At 38.4% G+C, this 21,302-nt stretch overlaps 1 protein-coding gene across 2 annotated transcripts; it reads right to left on the reverse strand.

Moving 5' to 3' along the window:
- Window positions 1-2,632: 2,632 nt before the first annotated feature.
- LOC120524648 (syntaxin-19-like) lies at window positions 2,633-11,747 on the reverse strand. Of its 2 annotated transcripts, none has more exons than XM_039746475.1 (2): window positions 11,640-11,747; window positions 2,633-3,631 (listed from the first exon to the last, which is right to left on the reverse strand). In XM_039746475.1, exon 2 carries the CDS (start codon window positions 3,584-3,586, stop codon window positions 2,729-2,731), a length of 858 nt encoding a protein of 285 aa, XP_039602409.1. In that variant the 5' UTR covers window positions 3,587-3,631; window positions 11,640-11,747; the 3' UTR covers window positions 2,633-2,728. The 2 variants fall into 2 exon arrangements, with proteins under 2 accessions (XP_039602409.1, XP_039602408.1); XM_039746474.1 differs by having other exon boundaries at window positions 11,635-11,747.
- Between the last annotated feature and the right edge of the window lie 9,555 nt (window positions 11,748-21,302).

Raw genomic sequence — 21,302 nt, forward strand, 5'->3', positions numbered from 1 at the left:
TCAATAAACAGCTCGTCTTCTTCTTTATCTGAGACCTGACACACTGCATGCCCGGTTTTTTTTTACACTGTCTTCCTTTAGCGGGACATTGACTTTTTCCACCGTGTGCTTTGTTTCCACAGTAGCTGCATTTATGAATATGCTTATCAGACGCTTCATATTTTTGCTGCCTTTTCAATTGTGTAATTGGTTTTGTTCAGCTGTTTGGAACTGTTGCTTTTTATCTGTGCACTGCGTCAGTTCACGTGAGCCACTCGGTGCACTTGCATCGAAGGTTCCCAGCTGTGCTGGTGCCATCTCGTGCTATGTCCATAGCTTTATTTAATGTTACCTTAGTCCTGGCACTTAAAACTTTCTCTCGCAGTTTCGCTGAGTTTGTGTCAAACACCACCCTGACCATCTCATCTTCCTCTCCATAAGCACAGTCCTTCACCCGTGAATATTTACCCGTGGCAGTTTGCTATTGGATTGCCGCTGACGGACGGCCTTATATGGGCAGGCACTAAATTACAAACGCCAGCGCAGCCTATCTATGAACTTAATTTAAAGTGTAGGTTTACATCGTGCTTTGTTTCCGAAGTAGCAGAACTCATGAATATGGTTGTATATGTCACTCGCTCGCTTCTTATTGTTTCGCTGCCTTCTCAATTATATAATGCATGTTTTCTTCAGCGCTTTTTTGAGGTCTTCCTGGTTTTCTATGTGCTGCGTGATTACGTGGGAGGCGTGATGATGTCACACGAAACTCCGCCCCCACGGCGTTGAAGCTCATCTCCATTACAGTAAATGGAGAAAAACTGCTTCAAGTTATGACCATTACGCGTAGAATTTCGATATAAAACCTGCCCAACTTTTGTAAGGAAGCTGTAAGGAATGAACCTGCCAAATTTCAGCCTTCCACCCACACGGGAAGTTGGAGAATTAGTGATGAGTCAGTGAGTGAGCCAGTGAGTGAGTCAGTGAGTGAGTCAGTGAGTGAGTGAGGGCTTTGCCTTTTATTAGTATAGATTAATTAGTGTTCCCTTATTCTAATTTTTATTTATTTTGTCTTTTTTCTCATTCTTCATCATGTAAAGCATTTTGAGCTGCATAATTTGTATGAAAATGTGCTATATAAATAAATGTTGTTGTTGTTGTTGAATGTCCACTTTCAGTCTGGCAGGATACAAGAGGCTGTATCTGATCTCAGCTTTCCATAAGCACTGTTTAATATAGTAAAATGCAACACGTTTAACTGCTGTTGAGGGTGAGAAATCAGTGAAAATACAAATGTTGTTATTTTCAAATATAAACTCTTGTTTCTGTCTGAGAAGTAACATTATATGTAATTTTTTGAAATGCATGATAAGAGTCTTAGAGGTATTTGATCCCCGTATGCGGTAAGCTGCTGCTGTCTTGGTGTCTGATTTGTAGTCCTCTCCAATTATTTTAGAGAATAGTTCAGCTGCAAATTTCACTGGATTTGGACTTTCACAATTCTCAGGGAGACCTTTGATTCTAATATTATTCATTCTGCATCCATTTTCAAGTTTAGCAAGTCTGTATCCGAGTACTCTGCATTTGGAATTTGCAGCCATTGCTTTTTCGTCAACGGTAGATGCCAGTTGTTCATCTATTTCAATTTAAGTTGTGAACATTTGCTTAACGTCTTTAAGTGCTCTCAGTTTATTCTCAAACTTAGACTTATTTTCATGTAGCTGTTCCTCAATTCTTTCTAGCATACCTTTAAAGGTTTCCTGAAAGCGATTATTTTAACTTTTTTCCTTGTCTTTAATAGCCTGAAGCAGCTTCGTGTTTGTGTATGTCCTTTATTCCCTTCCTTTATTTCCTTCCTTCCTTCCATTTATTTATTTCTTTAAATCATTCTTGAGCTCCTTTATGTCTTGAACGGTGGCCATTGCAGCGATCATTACCATCAGTTCGGACAGATCATTTCGGTCTTCTCCGTGATTCATGGCTCATAAGGAGTAGTTGACAACACAGAAGGTAAGGCCATTTTCAGTTTCAATGAATCCTCTGGAATTGATAAACTATCATGACCTGACTCATTTGTACATTCGCTCCCACAGTCAATCTTAGCTGGAGACAATACAGCAGTGTCAGGTCCCAGGAAATCTGTGCTTTCGCCTATCTGTTTCAGGTCAGTGTCTGAAAGGACGTACCTTGAGGTTGGATTTGATGCCTGTCTAGGCTTGAATGAAGCTTTAGCTTTCTTTTCCATTTCTTTCTGAGCCCCTTTCCTGACACTTATGTTTATATATGCTTTCATATACTGTAATTGAACCCCCTCGGGTTGAGTAAATACAGGATACCTTGAGAAAATAAGAAATAAATAACACCACTTCTAATGGAGTTCCGCTTCATACGTCCATCTCCCATAACAGAGAAGACCAAAACCCTCTAGTTTTATAACAGATAGTGACACTGTACTTTTCTTTATCATAACCCATCTGAGAGCAAAAGCACTGTTAACACTGCTAGTTAAAGCCATTGATTTTCTTTATTGTTTTGAGAAGTAAGTAAAATTAATACTACAGCAGTAAAAATACAGTTCACTTCAACTATGTAAACACATTCTTGTACAAATATTATTTTTGCATGTGTATTTATAATTGATTATCATTTAAAGTTTAAAGCAGAGCACAGTTCAGTGAATAGACCAATTTAACATAAGTGAAATACTCAGTCTAAAATGCTTTTTTGTTTTTGCATATCTATGTCCAAATATTTAGTCACAGCATGGATAGCAGCAACAAAAAAGCACTTTGCAAAGATTTTTTTGCTTATTTTTCACTTTCTTAAATTCATAATTGGATTTTTCAACATAATCCATGATTTCATTTACATCCTCTGTGCTTTGCAATTCTTCGTGTGGGTAAATCTCTGTAAAGAGGTCCTGTAGGTCTTTCATTTGGCTTTCCAAGTTCCTTAGTTCTTTGTGACGCTGTTCTGTCTCACTGAGCTGTGCTTTTGTGATCTTCATGTCCTCTAGTAAATTCCCATTGAACACTTCCCACTTTCCTTGCTCCATCATTCTGTTAACTTCTTCATCTTTCACATCTTTACCTGCCACTTCCAGCTGCTGCACAATGAACTGTTTGAGCTTTTTCTGATTTTCTATCAAGGAGTCAATGTACTTAAACATAACATTCTGAAAGTGCTCGAAGAGCATATTATACTGATTGCGTTTTATTCTGGTAAATGCAGAATCACACTCGTCCTCTGCCGCTGCTCTCTTGATACCCAGGGGCAGAGCCTCTAGACGCTTATGGATATTTTTTGCACGAATTTGAATGTCCCTGGTAATGTTGCTCCCCTTTTTAATGACACTGAAAAGTCTTATACTGGATATTAGCACCTTTTGTTCTCGGATAAACTTCTCAACATCTTCGTCCAATTTTTTAATATCATCCTGAATGTGTTGAGCATTCTTTAGAAATGTTTTCACAATTGGTTCCTTTTCAAACAATATGGCCTGCTGCTTCATAGGAAACTCTTCACTAGCAGCCATTGTTTCTCCAGTGACTCTTTCCTTTAACTCTGCTTCCTTGGCTTGTTGCTTCAGTTCCTCAAGTCGGTCCCTCATCTTTAGTTTTTACTGTATGTGTTTTAGGTATACTATAGAACAGATCTGTGGAACAAAAATATAAATATTTTTGTAGTGTTGCTTTAATTGATCAACTGCAGATATGAATCAATTTTTGATTTAAACTATAAATGACTTGATTTATGATGTGGAAATTTGCCAATTACATTTTTTTGCATCAGCTTTTCTAATCTTTACAGTAATTTAATTACACTGCATCTTTGTGCAGTGTATTACAGTATGTTAAAAAAGTGTCTGGTAGTTTTGCTGCCCTAACTTCCTGTGAACAGAGATTAGCCAGGAAGACTGTAGAAATGAAAGAGAAGACCAGAATATTGTCTAAGTAATAAACGGGAAAAAGGAAATCTGAGGAGTTGTGTTGTGCAAGAAAAGAAATGGAAACTTCATTCAAAAGGAACCCCATCAAAAAGAGGTCTGTGTTTGCCAGAAATTAAAAGAAAAGCTCATTTAACACTAGAATTACCAACGTCTACAAAAAAACCCGTAAACCCATTCCACCTCTCCATCAGCGTTTTTTGTCTTGTAAATGTGTCGATAAGCAGCAAGCAGCCTGTTATCACATCCCCCCACCACAACACAGTTTTCTCAGCTCAAGCCTGTTTACCTGCGTGTCAGTTGCTTAGAGTTGTATAGAGTGTGAAGTCAAGCAAAATGACACTTTTTATAAATACTATATCATTATTTGGAACGCATGCATTTCATGTGTGTTCCGTGTCTACAACAATCTATGTAAAAACATCGTTAAAACAGAAATGTTTGTCATGTTTTAGTAATAATTGACAAAATGTAGACACGAAGTGTATAATGTGTGAAGCCTAAAGTCCAAATATCAAGTAAACACTTTCACAAAAGATGCAAATATAACTGAACAAGTGTGCTTCTATTCAAGAATATAATTGCAGAAAAAGAACCCACGTTAGAGTGCGACATTGACACCCCTTTAATACGACCGCTTTGGTGGTGCAATTGTAACAACTGTTGACTGGTAATCAAAACTTCACAGGTTTGACCCCGGACGACTCCATTTTGAGAAGTGAGCTGCTCTTATTCTTACTATTTTAGAATAAAAACATGCATTTGATTTGAGTCTGTAACAGCCGGTGTAAATTTATGATACTTATAAAGGTTAGCTTTGTTTTTTTATTCAGTTTTATTCTCCCAGTCGCATTTATTCTTCCCCCAATCTGACACTGCTGTTTTCACATAAAGACATCCTATAACAGAGGTGAAGTAAGATGATGATGAGGGTTCTACATCGGAGAAAGAATGCACATCACCCTTTTGCTGTCGCTGTAGTTTTGATATGTACATGAGAAGCTCTACAGTCTAATTGTGACTTTACAGTGTGGGAAGTAAGTAAATAAATCAAGGAAATTCAGTAAATAACATTCAATCTGGCTTTTATATACATACAGCAACGGCAGCTTCCACCTGCAGCTATAGACTGTTCAGGACGTGAGCGACTTTCCACTAGTATTTAGATCTGGATGGTGTATGTGTCCAAAAAAGAAGTCTAACTGCATTCTCGTACCATTGCTTGCGTACTAAAGTGTCAGCAGGCATTTTTCGTAGGATTACACGGGTAAGTATGTAAATAAATCAAAGTAAATAACATTCAATCTGGCTTTTATGTAAGTACCATATAAATGTTAATGTTTTGGGTACATGCGCCATCCGGATCAAAAAACAAAAAATTTAAGAACAGCCTCTTCAGTGTTATGCATTTGCCTGTCTTCTGTTGTCAGTTTTTCACATATATATTTATATATTTGCCAACATACTCCAGTGGCTTAACGTGTTTCTCTTAAACTTCCTTTTATAGTGAGAAAGAAAAAAACATTATTAACTGAAAAGATTATAAGTATTTAACTCACAATACCAATGACAGTATTTTGAATTAAGCATGCTGCTGAGAGCTATATGATTTTTACTTCTATATAATTTGTTCTTCATTTAGGTAGAACAAGGATTAAGCTTGTGCACAGAATTATTAGACTAACTTACATTCTTTTATGAGGAAATGCTGACCTCTTGATACTAACAGAACACCCTGTGATATTATAAATCAGTCATGACACTTATGTATTAAATAAGAACGTGCTAAGTTAAATGAACAAATGTAACCCTTGATATTTTACAGTATAAGCAATGTGTGTGCAAAAAAGTATAAGGAAGTGAGCATTGTCTAAAACCACTGAGTTGCATACATCCTATACCCGTTAGGACAACCTTGCTGTAACCGGACTTATGTACGTGCAAGCTAGGAGAAGTGTTTTTCTAAAACTATGAAAATGCTGACAACTCTTTATCTGTAAAAAACATGTACAAATTCAAGATGTGAACCGGGGCTATAGCAATCCATGTAATAACCTCAAGATTAACTGCTATGTTTCCTCTTTTTCTTTTTTCTTTCTTGTCAATGAACTTGAGTATTTAAAGGAAGTCTCTCCTTCCTGCTGGCAGGCTGTCTGATCTGACGGTCAGTGAAAGGCTGACGGTCTGTAGCACACTGGAAAGTGATAGGGTCTGCAGCCTCTCTACCACCAAGAATAAAGAAATTGCTTTTTTACTTTTTATTGGTGTGCGCCTTCTGTTGTTCTCCAACTTTCAGCTACCACAATAGCCCATCCCAGCAGGTAAGAGAAACAAGGTGCAGCTAAGAGTGAAGTTAATCTGAACATATTTTTAGCACAGCCTGATGAAAAATTACTTTGCTGAAAATTTTCAAACAAAGCAAGTGTGGGATAATTTTCATAAATCAAAAGATAAGACTAGCATTCAGAAAATTTTCAAGGCTGATTTTAGCATTGGATTGGCTGTATGACATACTGCATATGTTTGAACAAATGAAAAGGAAACAACCTGGTGTAGAAGAAAAAACTATGCTGCAGCATTAGCTGCATGAATGAACTAGGTGCACTGCTGGGAAATACACTAAGGAAAGATTGTTTTGTTTACAGTGACCTCTCAAAGCCACAATGGTGACAAAATAGCTATCATGACACACAATATAAATATATTATATTAAAAATCTTTTTTCAGTGTACAGCACACAAGAAGCTACATTGGGAGATCACCATTGAATAATAGACAGCTGTAGTTATGCTCATTACATTAAAAGGATGAATGTGAAGTCTCTGTTCATTTATCCAGGTCATGAATGTCATCATATTAAAAAGTAATTAATCTTGCCATCATTTCAACTAACAGTTTAAATTGGGTGTAGAGGATAGGATTTAGAGGACAGGAAGATATGGAACAAGATGATCTGCTGTGGTAACCCCTAATAGGAGCAGCCGAAAGAAGAAGAAGAAGAAGACACTAAGAGTGTAAATTATTGCAACTTGCAGTTGACTTTTTTTTTCACTATAGTGCCCTTAAGGCATGCACAAATTTTATATTATTTTTAGTTAATTCCATAATGGTATAAAAGTGAAAATGATGAAAGCCTTTTTTGCTCTGAAAGGGAGCAGGGTTTTTTGTGCTTTATTTACTTAAACAATGAGGAATTTTAAAATAGGCATGAGTCCCATAATCCTGCACCAAAACTCAAGGCTTGATTGCAGGTCCCAGTAATTGGTTACATTACTGCTGTCAAAGCATACACAAATGTATTTTTATTTGTGAATTAATTCTATAGTGAGATAATAATGACATTAAGAACATTTTTTGCTTTGAAAGAGCAGTAGGATGCTCAAGTTTAAAAATTTCTAGATTTTTAAACATTGGCACAATTCTGATAATCACCTGGCGAAAATTATGCCCTGGCCAATTTGTCTGTTTATATAGTATTAATTAGGCTAAATTGTTCAGGGAATGGAAAGTTAACTGTAATTATTGTCTAACACAAAAAAGATACTGCAGTGGTGTGAAAAACTATTTGCCCCCTTCCTGATTTCTTATTCTTTTGCATGTTTGTCACACAAAATGTTTCCGATCATCAAACACATTTAACCATTAGTCAAATATAACACAAGTAAACACAAAATGCAGTTTTAAATGATGGTTTTTATTATTTAGGGAGAAAAAAAAATTCAAACCTACATGGCCCTGTGTGAAAAAGTAATTGCCCCCTGAACCTAATAATTGGTTGGGCCACCCTTAGCAGCAATAACTGCAATCAAGCGTTTGCGATAACTTGCAATGAGTCTTTTACAGCACTCTGGAGGAATTTTGGCCCACTCATCTTTGCAGAATTGTTGTAATTCAGCTTTATTTGAGGGTTTTCTAGCATGAACCGCCTTTTTAAGGTCATGCCATAGCATCTCAATTGGATTCAGGTCAGGACTTTGACTAGGCCACTCCAAAGTCTTCATTTTGTTTTTCTTCAGCCATTCAGAGGTGGATTTGCTGGTGTGTTTTGGGTCATTGTCCTGTTGCAGCACCCAAGATCGCTTCAGCTTGAGTTGACGAACAGATGGCCGGACATTCTCCTTCAGGATTTTTTGGTAGACAGTAGAATTCATGGTTCCATCTATCACAGCAAGCCTTCCAGGTCCTGAAGCAGCAAAACAACCCCAGACCATCACACTACCACCACCATATTTTACTGTTGGTATGATGTTCTTTTTCTGAAATGCTGTGTTCCTTTTACGCCAGATGTAACGGGACATTTGCCATCCAAAATGTTCAACATTTGTCTCATCAGTCCACAAGGTATTTTCCCAAAAGTCTTGGAAATCATTGAGATGTTTCTTAGCAAAATTGAGACAAGCCCTAATGTTCTTTTTGCTTAACAGTGGTTTGCGTCTTGGAAATCTGCCATGCAGGCCGTTTTTACCCAGTCTCTTTCTTATGGTGGAGTCGTGAACACTGACCTTAATTGAGGCAAGTGAGGCCTGCAGTTCTTTAGACGTTGTCCTGGGGTCTTTTGTGACTTCTTGGATGAGTTGTCTCTGCGCTCTTGGGGTAATTTTGGTCAGCCGGCCACTCCTGGGAAGGTTCACCACTGTTCCATGTTTTTGCCATTTGTGGATAATGGCTGTCACTATGGTTCAATGAAGTCCCAAAGCTTTAGAAATGGCTTTATAACCTTTACCAGACTGATAGATCTCAATTACTTCTGTTTTCATTTGTTCCTGAATTTCTTTGGATCTTAGCATGATGTCTAGCTTTTGAGGTGCTTTTGGTCTACTTCTCTGTGTCAGCAGCTCCTATTTAAGGGATTTCTTGATTGAAACAGGTGTGGCAGTAATCAGGCCTGGGGGTGGCTACGGAAATTGAACTCAGGTGTGATACACCACAGTTAGGTTATTTTTTAACGAGGGGGCAATTACTTTTTCACACAGGGCCATGTAGGTTTGGACTTTTTTTCTCCCTAAATAATAAAAACCATCATTTAAAACTGCATTTTGTGTTTACTTGTGTTATATTTGACTAATGGTTAAATGTGTTTGATGATCAGAAACATTTTGTATGACAAACATGCAAAAGAATAAGAAATCAGGAAGGGGGCAAATAGTTTTTCACACCACTGTAAGTCCAACTCTCTAAAGAACATTCATATATTGTTAATGAAACTAAGAAAAGTTTTGATTGGCTGAGAGAATTAGAGGGAAAATTGTGAACTGGATAAATCAACATCATGTTATAAAGACATACTGGTTGCTGCTTCTTTTTCCTAACAAAAACAGCTGGCCAGTGCAGTAGTCCGCTGTAAAACCAGCAGCCAGCTCTTTGGAACTCACTTCTTATCACAGTATTTTTTGTGAAACCAGATTGCTGTTTTATCTATTCTCAAAAATAAAGGGATGACATCTATGAATAAAATGTGAAACATCAAGCCAGAGGCGGAGGCTTGAACTGCAGACTAGTCACACCAGAAAGACAAGTTCATTCCTTCATAGTTAAAAACTTTTAGTCCAAAGGAGCTTCCTTTTGCCTCCACTACATTCAACACAACCCCACCCAAATGCCCAGAAGAATGATTGGATGATGAAAAATATCTAGAAGTGTGTGATAAAATGCTTCAAATTCAAAAAGTAGTTAGAGGAGTGGACTCATTATGAACTTTAAATATCTATATGAGTAAATCTCCTTGGACTTACTATATATATGCTATGACGCGGATTGGTTCCTGCTGTTCAGGAATATTTTATTCCTTCCCTGAGTTGCATTTTTTTATTAATATGTTGTGCTAAAATAATTCTGCTCAGCTAAGTTTACAATAAGATTGCATAACTAAAGCAGCAGCTTTTTTTTCATAAGGCCATCATATATGAACTTGAATCTTTTAATTGTGCCCACATTTCCTGCTTGTGTCACCTACTTTTGCAAAAGTGAAAGCCATAAAGCAACTGGTAGCAAACTTTTTAATTACCATATGAATGCCAAACCTGTTTTTGGGCATTACAGTTTCTACAGTAACCATCAATGTTGTAAGCTTCTTTGTGATTGTTTGTTGTTTTAAATTTCGCCTAAACCAAAAATTGTATGGTCATGCAGCCTCAGAAAACATGAGTGATTTATCATCAGTACAATACAAGATTACAAGGTTCAGATTAAATATATGTGTATATAGTTTTTATTATATTATCTTCACAAAGCTTTCAATAGCACCTGATAGGCAATGTGGTTAGCACTATGTCCTATCAACTTTGGGAACCTGTGTCTGCACATTTTCTGTGTGACTGTGATCTCCAAGTGCTCTGGTTTCTTCTCACATCACAAGAACATACATGGTAGGTTAATTGACAAATCTAAATTAGCCCTATAAATCAGTGTTTAACAGCAGTCTACTACTTGTTGTGTTCAAGTGCTATTGGACAGTAGGTAAATATGACTTTCCGAGTCAGAAATTCCACATGAATGCCAAAAACCTCAGATCTATGAATCAGACAAGTCGGAGAAATCTACCTGAATTTTTGAAGTTATGACATAAAGCTGACCTTTCACTTTAGTCAATTGTAAAAAATATAGTTTATCTTTAATTATGCTTTTCCCAGATCATGTAATAAATCAATACAGCAATCCTGTGTTTCTGCTAATAGTTCTGCCAGAAATTAATGTGACTACATTGAAGTGAGAAGGTGAAATATCACAATATGGTGCCCTGAATTTCTTCACAGCATAAGATGTCATATTATACAAGGAGATCAATTAAAGTCAGCAGTTGGTTAACATGAGAAACCAGCTGCCTTTGAGGTCCACCCTTAAACTGAAGAGTGTGGCTGAAGATTAAAGTGTAAAAAGATAACGTGAATAGAAAAGTGGTGACAAAAGCGTTCTGCTACTTTACGGTGGTCTTTTTGTGGCCCATTTGCCACCTGTTTATCTTGTAAAGTTTGAGCTGGAAAATAATAAATGGGCCCTGAAGTGAAGCAGAGCCAGTAGTAACAGCCAGAATCATGTTAATAAGAAGTCATAAGAAAATGTGGGAACAGAGCACTAGCTGAGAACTGATGAAACACTGCTAGGGCTTAGGAGTATAGGTTCTATTGAAACATATTTGCCTAAAGAAAAAAATTTACTGAGTTGGGGCCAAATGCATTAAACATATTTGCCACTGCTACAAGCCCAACTGCCGTTAGACTTTAGGACTATTCAGTATATTGTTTAAAGGCACTATATCAATCACACTTCTTTCCAAACCCATATTGACCCTGAGACAGTTACTTACATTTTCTCTGTTTGTGCTATATAAATGCTGCAAGTATTCTTAATGTGAAAGACACAACATAAAAATGAAAGTGTAGTATCCTTGACTGTGTGATTTACTGAAATCTTGAAAAAATTCCATCAAGTATGTTACTCCAGCTGTTTCTGTTTTCCTAAGTTTGGCTGCATTTTAGAGCCAGGCAAGCAGATCTCTGTCTAATTATGAAGGAGGGATGCCATGTGTGCTTGCACAAAGCATGTGATTTTTTTTATAAATTGATCACATGAAAGATGAATTGTGGGCTGTAGTGAGCTTCTCTGTTGATTCTCATTACAAGGGAGTACGACGTTGGCAAATGAATAGAAAGTGTCATCAAGTGAAAAGACACACACAGAGCAGAATTAGGAATAAGAGTATAGAACATTGTTACCTTACAGTCAGGAAGACCTTAAAAATTGCCCTCCTCTCTGTCCAGCTGTATTTTCTTCTCAAGCACAGACCAATGCTATGTTCCATCCAAACGTGTGATGCAGTGTTGCAAGGAGCTCCTTGAGGACAGTGTTTACAGCTTGCCTATTCTGACATTTGCTCTGAACATTCCAGTTTGAGGCCCTGCCCACATAAACATCTCTGATCCAGTAAGAGGAAACAAAGTAGACCTTATTATTAGCTTATCTAGAAGGAATCTGTAAAGAGTAATCCATGAAGCAGGCACTCAGAATCAAGTCACCATTGCATGTGCCATGTTACAATCAAAATAATTAAAAATAGATTAGATTTCTCTGTTTATTTTATTAATTTATAATCACAGAAGTTATGGATGTGTCCTGTTTTTGGAATGGGTAAGCCCTAGGGCACCACTCACAGCAAGTTTAGTGAGGATGGTTTCTGATTGCTTTCTTGTTTAAACACTTTGTCCAACTTTCAGATATTCTTTGAAATTCACTCAGAAGGGTGTTGCCCTTTTTCTGACTTGTCAGCCTTCAGGTTTGGAGGTCATCAGTACAGTAAATTAGTTTCAGATATTCATATTTAATTGTGAAGCCTTTTTACAAATCTTGCTGAAAAACAAAAAAAAAAACATGGTTGGCATTATATACATTTAAAAGTACTTAGTACTAAAGTGAGAAAACCATCAGCAAATTACATTTATTGAAGATGATGGTACACAGAGTCTTCTTCTATCGGCTGCTACTGTTAGGGGTTGCCACAGTGGATCATCTTCTTCAATATCTTTCTGTCTTCTGCATCTTGCTCTGTTACACCCACCACCTGCATGTCTTCTCTCACCACATCTACAAACCTTATATTAGGCCTTCCTCTTTTCCTCTTGCCTGGCAGCTCTTTCCTTAACATCCTTCTTCCAATATACCCATCATCTCTCCTCTACACATGTTCAAACCAACACAATCTCACCTCTCTGAGTTTGTCTTCCAACAATCCAACCTGAGTTTACCCTTTAATGAACTCATTCCTAATCCTGTACATCCTCGTCACACCCAATGCAAATCTTCGCATTTTTAACTATGCTACCTCCAGCTCGGTCTCCTCAATTCTGGTCAGTGCCACCATCTCCAGCCCATATAACATAGCTGGTCTCACTACCATCCTATAGACCTATAGACCTTCCCTTTCACTCTTGTAGGTACCTGTATGTCACAAATTACTCCAGACACTCTTCTCTACCCATTCCACCCTGCCTGCACTCTCTTTTTCACCTCTCTTCCACAATCCCCATTACTCTGTACTGTTGTTCCCAAGTATTTAAACTTATCCACCTTTGCCAGCTCTACTCCCTGCATCCTCACCATTCCACTGACCTCCCTCTCATTTATACACATGTATTCTGTCTTGTTCATGCTCATGCATTCCTCTCCTCTCTAGAGTACAGTATATCTCCACTTCTCCAGTGTCGACCTGCTCGCTACTCTCACTACAGATCACAATGTCATCAGCAAACATCATAATCCATTAAAATAAGAAAGGGCTCAGAGCTGATTCCTGATGTAATCCCACCTCGAACATTAATGCATCCATCACTCCTACCTTAGACCTCACCACTGTCACACTTCCCTCATATAAATCCTGTACAACTCTTACGTACTTCCCTGCCACTCACAACTTCCTCATACAATACCACAACTCCTCTCAAGGCTCCCTGCCATATGCTTTCTCCATGTCCACAAAGATGCAATGAAACTCCTTCTGGCCTTCTCTATAGTCCTCCACCAACACCCTCAGAGCAAACATTGCCTCAGTGCCACTTTTTCTTGGCATGAAACCATACTGCTGCTCACTAATCATCACCTCCCTTTTTAAGCTAGTTTCATCAATTCTTTCCCAAAACTTCATGCTGTGGCACATCAATTTTATCCCCCCATAATTACTATAGCTCTGCACATCCCCCATATTTTTAAAAATCAGTACCAGTACACTTCTTCTCCACTCCTCAGGCATCCTCTCACTTTGCAAGACTCTGCTAAACAATCTGGTTAAAAACTCCACTGCCAACTCTCCTAAACACGTCCATGCTTCCACAGGTATGTCATCTGGACCAATGGCCTTTCCATTCTCCATCCTCTTCATAGCTGTCCTCACTTCCTCCTTGCTAATCCATTGCACTTTCTGATACACTATCTCCACATCATCCAACCTCTTCTCTTTCTCTCGTTCTCTTCATTCATCACCCTCTCAAATTACTCTTTCCATCTGTTCAACCCTCATCACTTGTAAGTATGTTTCCATCTTTATACTTTATCACCCTAAACTGCTGCACATCTTTCCCAACTCGGTCCCTCTGTCTAGCCAATCAGTACAGGTCCTTTTCTCCCTCCTTACTGTGCCCAACCCCCCATACAACTCATCATATGCCTTTTCTTTAGTCATCCCCAGCTCTCTCTTCACTTTACACCTTATCTCCTTGTACTATGGTCTACTTTCTGCATCTCTCTGACTATCCCACTTCTTCTTTGCTATCCTCTGACTCTGCATAGTCTCGTGTACTTCCTCATTCCATCACCAAGTTTCCTTTTCCTCCTTCCTCTGTCCAGATGTTACGCCAAGCACTCTTCTTCCACCATTTAATCCTTTACTCTGCCTTCACTCTCCTCCTCTTCTTGATATCCAACTTCATCCTACGGACCACCATTTTATTCTGCCTAACTACACTTTCCCCTGCCACCACTTTGCAGTCTTAAATCTCCTTCAGATTGACTCTTTTGCATAGGATGTAATCTACCTGTATGGATCTTCCTACACTCTTATACATCATCCTTTGTTCCTCCCTTTTCTTAAAATACATATTCACCACAGCCATGTCAATCCTTTTCGCAAAATCCACTATCTTCTGACCTTCTTCTTCCTCTCCTTGACACCATACCTACTCATCACCTTCTCTGTCCACTTCACCAACATGTCCATTGAAATCTGCTCCAATCACTACTTTCTGTCCCCTGGGTACCCTGTCTATCACTTCAACCAACTCATTCCAGAAATTTTCTTTCTCATGCATCGTACACCCAACTTGCGGGGCATATGCACTAACAACATTCATCATCACACCTTCAGTTTCCAGCTTCATAATTATTACTCTGTCTGACACTCTATTCACCCCAAAACACTCTTGACATACTGTTCCTTCAGAATAACCCTTACCACATTTCTCCTCACATCCATACCATGATAGTACAATTTGAATCCACCTCCGATCTACCTGACCTTACTCCCCTATCATTTAGCCTCTTGCATGCACAATATATCAATCTTCCTTCTCTCCATCATATCAGCTAACTCTCTCCCCTTACCAGTTATACTGCCAGCATTCAAGTTCCCACCCTCAGTTCTACTCTCTTTGTCTCCCACCTCTTCTCCTTCTTTGGTCAACAGTAGCCCAATTTCCGCTGGCACCCTGTTGGCTAACATTACTGGTGGCAACCATTGTTAACCCAGGCCTCAACCAATCCAGTATGGAAATTTGTACTGTTGTCCGCATATTAGCTGGGCTAATACAGTGGAGCACTTTAAAACACTGCTGAAAACACATTACTTTAACATGGCTTTCTCATAGCTTCATCTTAGATTAATCCTAATGCTCTGTTTATTCAATTAATTATTATTATTATTTATGGAGGCTCCAAAATCTGTACTAACCCCTACTTTCTCTTCTGTTCTTTTTCCGGTTTTCTGAGGTAGCGATCTGCGCCACCACGACCTAATCAAAACACATGATGTCCCTACATTGATGGATTAAATGCCTGAAGTCCACATGACCGTCATCATCAAATTCTTCCATGAGAATCCTGAATACAGTGAGGACTGATTGAGGTCATTTATGATAGGTAGAATGCCTTGAGGGGGCTGGACGGTTTCATGGCCTGGAACCCTTGCTGATTTTATTTTTTTCTCCAGCCGTCTGGAGTTTTTTTTTTGTTTTTTCTGTCCTCCCTGGTCATCGGACTTTACTTTTATTCTATGATAATTGGTGTTCCTTAATTTTAATTATTTATTATGTCTTTTTTCTCTTCATCATGTAAAGCAATTTGAGCTACATTGTTTGCATGAAAATGTGCTGTATTAATAAATGTTGTTGTTGTTGAAGGATTTTATTTCTATTGCTGACCAAGCTTGTGTATGGTCATCTATTTGTGTCAATGTCCAGGGGCCTCAAGCATAACGGCGTGCATAGAGTTCACACTAAAACATGGCGTAAGGACAAAACCTGAAATGTGCGTATGCACAAAAAAATCCAGATACATAAATCTGTGCATACACCAACTTCCACGGTCTTCCGCTTCATAAATCCTGGTCGGCGTGAACAGTAATGCAACTGCATGTGCCTGCCACCACTCCCCAACTCCTCCCAGAATTAAATCTCTTTGAATATGCAAATCAATATAACTAGCCCTTAACCTCAGCATTCTGTGAAAAGACAATGGCAAAAGCAGGGCGAAAATAGAAGAATTTCAGCAAATACCAAGTGAAGGCAAGGAAAAACTTACTATTTGTTGGTTTAAACAGTGGTATAAACAACAAAAGGAAGATGATCGAGTGACATAGATTGTCAGAGAAACTTGAAAGTTCAAGTTCACAAAGTCGCACAGTGCCCGAAATAAAAAAAGGAGTTGTCAGATATCAAAGTTGCCATGAAAAGGCAAGTCGTAGCCCATTGTCTGAGAGTCAAATGGATGCTTATTGGGGTACAGAGAAAACAAACACACTATGCACATTGCAACAGGTACACGTGTCATAAATGTAGGAAGGACGGTCCTTGTGGTTGTGTGACCTGTTAACATTTGGATTTGATGATTGAACTGACCTCTCTGTACTATTCTTTCCTCTGCATGTCCTGGGGTCTAATGTATAAACAGTGCGTACGCACAGAAATGTTGCGTAAGAACTTTTCCACGTTCAAATCACAATTTATAAAACCTACACTTGGCATAAACCCACGCACTTTTCCACAGTACCTCATACCTTGTCGTACGCAAGTTCTCTGTTCGGTTTTGCAAACTGGCGGCACCCAGCATCAAAGCAATGCTACTGTTCCTGTGTGGTTACTCCTTGTTGTCTTGACGCAGCTTTATAAATACACTGAAACTAACCGCATATTGTTTATTAATGTAATGCATCTGATTGTAATTAACATGTAACAATATAATGGTCCAGGGAATAGCCATAGTATACCAAATACCATAACTGCTTTAGCGTTGTTAGTCTAACTGCACCTTTTTCTTCTTTCCGCTGCTCTCTTTAGGAGTTGCCAAAGCGGATCATCTTTTTCCATATTACTCTCACTGCACCACTCGGAGTATTTATATCACAGTATCTGAGTGTGAATCACAGCAGCAGCTGATCAGAAAGATAATTATCGGTATACAGCTTCAAGAACATGCTGTCTCAGCCACGGCAAAACGTTTCAAAGCCTTTCCTGTACGGACTTCGCGGTTCAGAAACAGTTTCATCCCAAGAACTTTAACCGCACTCAATCAAGTGCTCCTTGTAGAACTGTTTGTACTTATAAGTACAATTACTTCACTGTAAACTTGCACTACATTTATATTACACAACCTGCGCCACTTCATAAAGCGGGTATTTAAATATGATCACAATATCATTTTTAAGATGAAATGCAGCAAAATATTATATTATACAGATAAAACTTTAACTTCATTTAAAATATCTATATTCTTCACTAGGACTGGAGTGAAGGATAGAATAATTAAACATGTACTACGAAGATATTTCAATGTTCCTTAAACGTTTTGAAGAATCGGAACTCTAAGCTTACAGATGGATTAACGTCTATCACAGAGCTGATTGTGTGGCGATCCACTGTGCATAACATAACATATTGACATTAGACCTTCTCTATTGGACATAGAGCCGCCCATGAGTAGTGCTGCAATAAATAATTTCATTGAAGGTCGCTCACAATCACTGCGCCGTGAAACCCATGTTTAATAACGTGCTTTAACTATCATCATGAAAATTATATCACGTATACATCTCAGTATTTTAGTTAATCAGAGAGCTGTAATATCATGAATGTAATGGATTCTGTGTCCTGTCGGAGGAAGAGAGCCGGTTTAAGAAGCATGTAGTGATTCACACACATAGAGCACATAGAAGATCACATACAAAACAAAGCATTTAGCGTGCTACTTTAATTACGATGTGATTTGAGAAACTGGTTAATTAAATGATTTTAAGATGAAGTTTATGATGTTCTATTTTAATGACAAAATAAACTACGTGATTAAAGTGGAAATTTCGAGATTGAAGTTGACATTTCGTGCTTTTTCCCCACTTTGTGCCTTTTTTTTCTCTGTACCCTAATAAGCTTTCATATCACACTCAGATGGTGGGCTAAGTCTTGCCTTTTCACGGCGACTTTGCCTCCACTTGGTATTCGCTGAAATTCTTCCATTTTCCCTCTTCCTTTTCCCATTGTGTTTTCGCAGAAGGCTGAGCTTAAGGGCGATTTATATTGATTTGCATATTCAAAGACGCGTAATTCTGGGAGGAGTTGGGGCGTTACATAAAGTACATGCACGAGCATTACTTTTCACACTGACCGGGATTTATGTAGCGGAAGAACGTGGAAGTTGGAGTACGCACAGATTCCTGCATCTGGATTTTTCTGTGCGTTAGCACATTTCGGCTTTTGTGCTTACGCCATGTTATAGTGCGAGTTCTACGCACGGCGTTATACATGAGGCCCCAGGCCTGTTTATGTTCATCTATTTGTGTCCAGCTTTTTATAGCTTGTATGTTTGCTGCCCAGTAATAAAACTGAAAGTTAGGTAGAGCCATGCCACCTTCTGCCTTATGTCTTTGTACGGTCACTCTTTGTATATGTGGATGTTTTGAGCTCCAAATAAATGAGGTTATTGTTGAATCTAATTGCTTAAAAAAGGTTTTATTGTTGTATATTGGAATATTATGAAATAAAAAAAGAATCTTAGGAAGAATATTCATCTTAACAACGTTAATTATATTGTTACAAGTTACTTACAATCAGATGCCTTATACTAATAAACAATATGCAGTTAATTTCACTGTATATAATAAAGCCGCATCAGGGATGTGGATCTAAAACAGAAAGGAAAACCACACTAGAACAAAAACAATGCTTTGATGCTGGGTGCTGCCAGTTTGCAAAACCGAGCATAGAATTTGAGTAAGCCAGGGATTAAGCTGGTGTGAAAATGTGCGTGGCTTTACACCAACTTTAGTTTTTATACATCGTGATGTGAGCATGGAAATGGGCGTATGCAACATTTTTGTGCATACGCACCGTTTATACATGAGGCCCCAGATTTTTACAGCTTGTATATTTTCCACCCAGTAATAAAATTGAAAGTTAGGTAGAGCCATTCCACCTTCTGCCTTGACAGAGTTAATTCTTCCAGCTAAAGTGAGATGAAGATAGACCATCTACGCAAGTCTTGCTTAAGTTTTTCTATGCAGACAGCAAACTTTTGTAGATAAAGAGCTTTATGTTTACTTGTGATGTTTACCCCTAGGTATTTAAACTGATCTGTGATGATAAAGGGGAAGTTGTCCAATCTAATATTTCTTGCTTGAGAGTTCACTGGAAAAAGCACACTTTTATTCAAATTAATTCTGAGACCAGAAATCTTTTGAAATTCTGTTAGTGCTGTTAGGACTGCAGGCACAGTATTTTGTGGATCTGATATATACAGTACCATATCATCTGCATATAGTGAAATTTTCTGCTTCAGTCCTTCTCTGATAATCCCCTTTATTTCATAAGCATTTCAAAAGTGAACTGCTAGTGGCTCAGTGGCGACTGCAAAAAGCAGTGCTGACAAGGTGCATCTTCCTCTAGTACCACATTCTAGTTTGAAGTAGTCTGAAATAATGTTTTTAATACAAACTGAAGCTTCTGGACTGTTATACAGTAGTTTGATCCATACACATATGTTTGGGCCAAACACAAATTTCTCCAATGTAGTAAAGAGGCAATTCCATTCACCATATCAAATGTTTTCCTGCATCCAACAATAATATCATCTCTGGGGTATTAGACTTTGTGGGTGAATATATTACATTAAACAGGTGTCAAAGATTGATCCATGCCACAGGGGATGTACAAACCAGTGTGTTTCTTCATGCCAGTTCCAAGCACTGATAAACGTGGAGGGTTAAGTCATGAAGGGCATCCGGTGTAAAATTTTGCCAGATCAATATGTGGGCAAAAATACAAATTTCCATACCGGATTGGTCGAGGCCAATGGAAGGGGAGTAAGGCCAAGTGGATCGGTGGTGGATTCAAGTTATGCTATCATGGTGTGGATGTGAGGAGAAATGGGGTAGGGATTATTCCGAAGGAACAGTATGTCAAGAGTGTTTTGGAGGTGAAAAGAGTGTCAGACAGAGTGATGATTATGAAGATGGAAACTGAAGGTGTGATGGTGTATGTTGTTAGTACATGATGTGTATGATGGATGAGAAAGAAGATTTCTGGAGTGAGTTGGATGAAGTAATGGACAGTGTACCCAAGAGACACAAAGTGGTGATTGGAGCTGATTTCAATAGACATGTTGGTGAAGGGAACAGAGGGGATGAGTAGGCGATGGGTAGGTATGGAGTCAAGGAGATGAATGAAGGTCAGATGATAGTGGATTTTGTTAAAAGAATGGACATGGCTGTGGTGAATATGTATTTTAACACTAGAATTCTCAAAGCCTACGAAAAAAGTAGTAAACCCGGCCCACCTTAAATTCCTTCGCACCTATCTGTCTTTTGTAAATGTGCCAGTCAAGACAAGCAGCCTACTTTTTATTTGAAATTAGGAATAACTGTAGATGTGAGTGGTGTTTTGAGATAATGGAACTGGAAATTCTCTGATCTGGATGGATAAAAGGTGACACACAAATGCTGGTGAATCTGCCTTATTCATATCTCATTGTCACTTGATTTTTTTTTTATTCAGTTTTATTGAGTGTTCCTGCTTACGCTAAATTAGTATGCACCTTATGGTCCATGATGTCAACGCCGCACTGACAAAAAACAGAGACATAGATATAAATGACATTTGGAATAATTCATTTTATGACCTGTATAGTGCATTTCGGGGAAAAACATTGTGGCACTGATGGAACATCATTCATATTATTCATATTCCTTTGCATACCATCCTGAGGTTGTAATCAGTGGCCGTGTGTTTTTTTTCGATCTTGCCCAGTCTCTACATTTTGATGCATGGTGGTGTTTCTTTTGTATTCCAGGACATGCAGAGGAAAGAACAGTACTGAGAGATCAGTTCTGCGCTAGTTGTAATCATCAAATTCAAATATTAACAGTTCCCACACACCCAAGGAATGTCCTTCTTAGATTTATGACATGTGTACCTGTTGCAATGCACACACTTCTCTATGCTGTGGTTCCAATTACATTGAAGGGGTGCCTGACATCAACTGAGTTTGCTTTCCTGGGAGAAGCGGCTGTCTTGGAACAGAACCTTGTTAATGTTGTAGCCTCCTTTTCATTTTCCATCACCTTTTCTTGTAAGAAGCGATGATGAAGTTCCTCTGCAAGGTGAGCCATGAACACCCTTCTTTTCTCAGTGGACAT

This window comes from Polypterus senegalus, chromosome 2 (assembly GCF_016835505.1).
Source record: "Polypterus senegalus isolate Bchr_013 chromosome 2, ASM1683550v1, whole genome shotgun sequence".
Lineage (NCBI taxonomy): Eukaryota > Metazoa > Chordata > Cladistia > Polypteriformes > Polypteridae > Polypterus > Polypterus senegalus.

Excerpts from the sequence above, each read along its gene's own strand:
- LOC120524648 (XM_039746475.1), bottom strand. The coding sequence starts at position 3,586 with ATGAGGGACCGACTTGAGGAACTGAAGCAACAAGCCAAGGAAGCAGAG.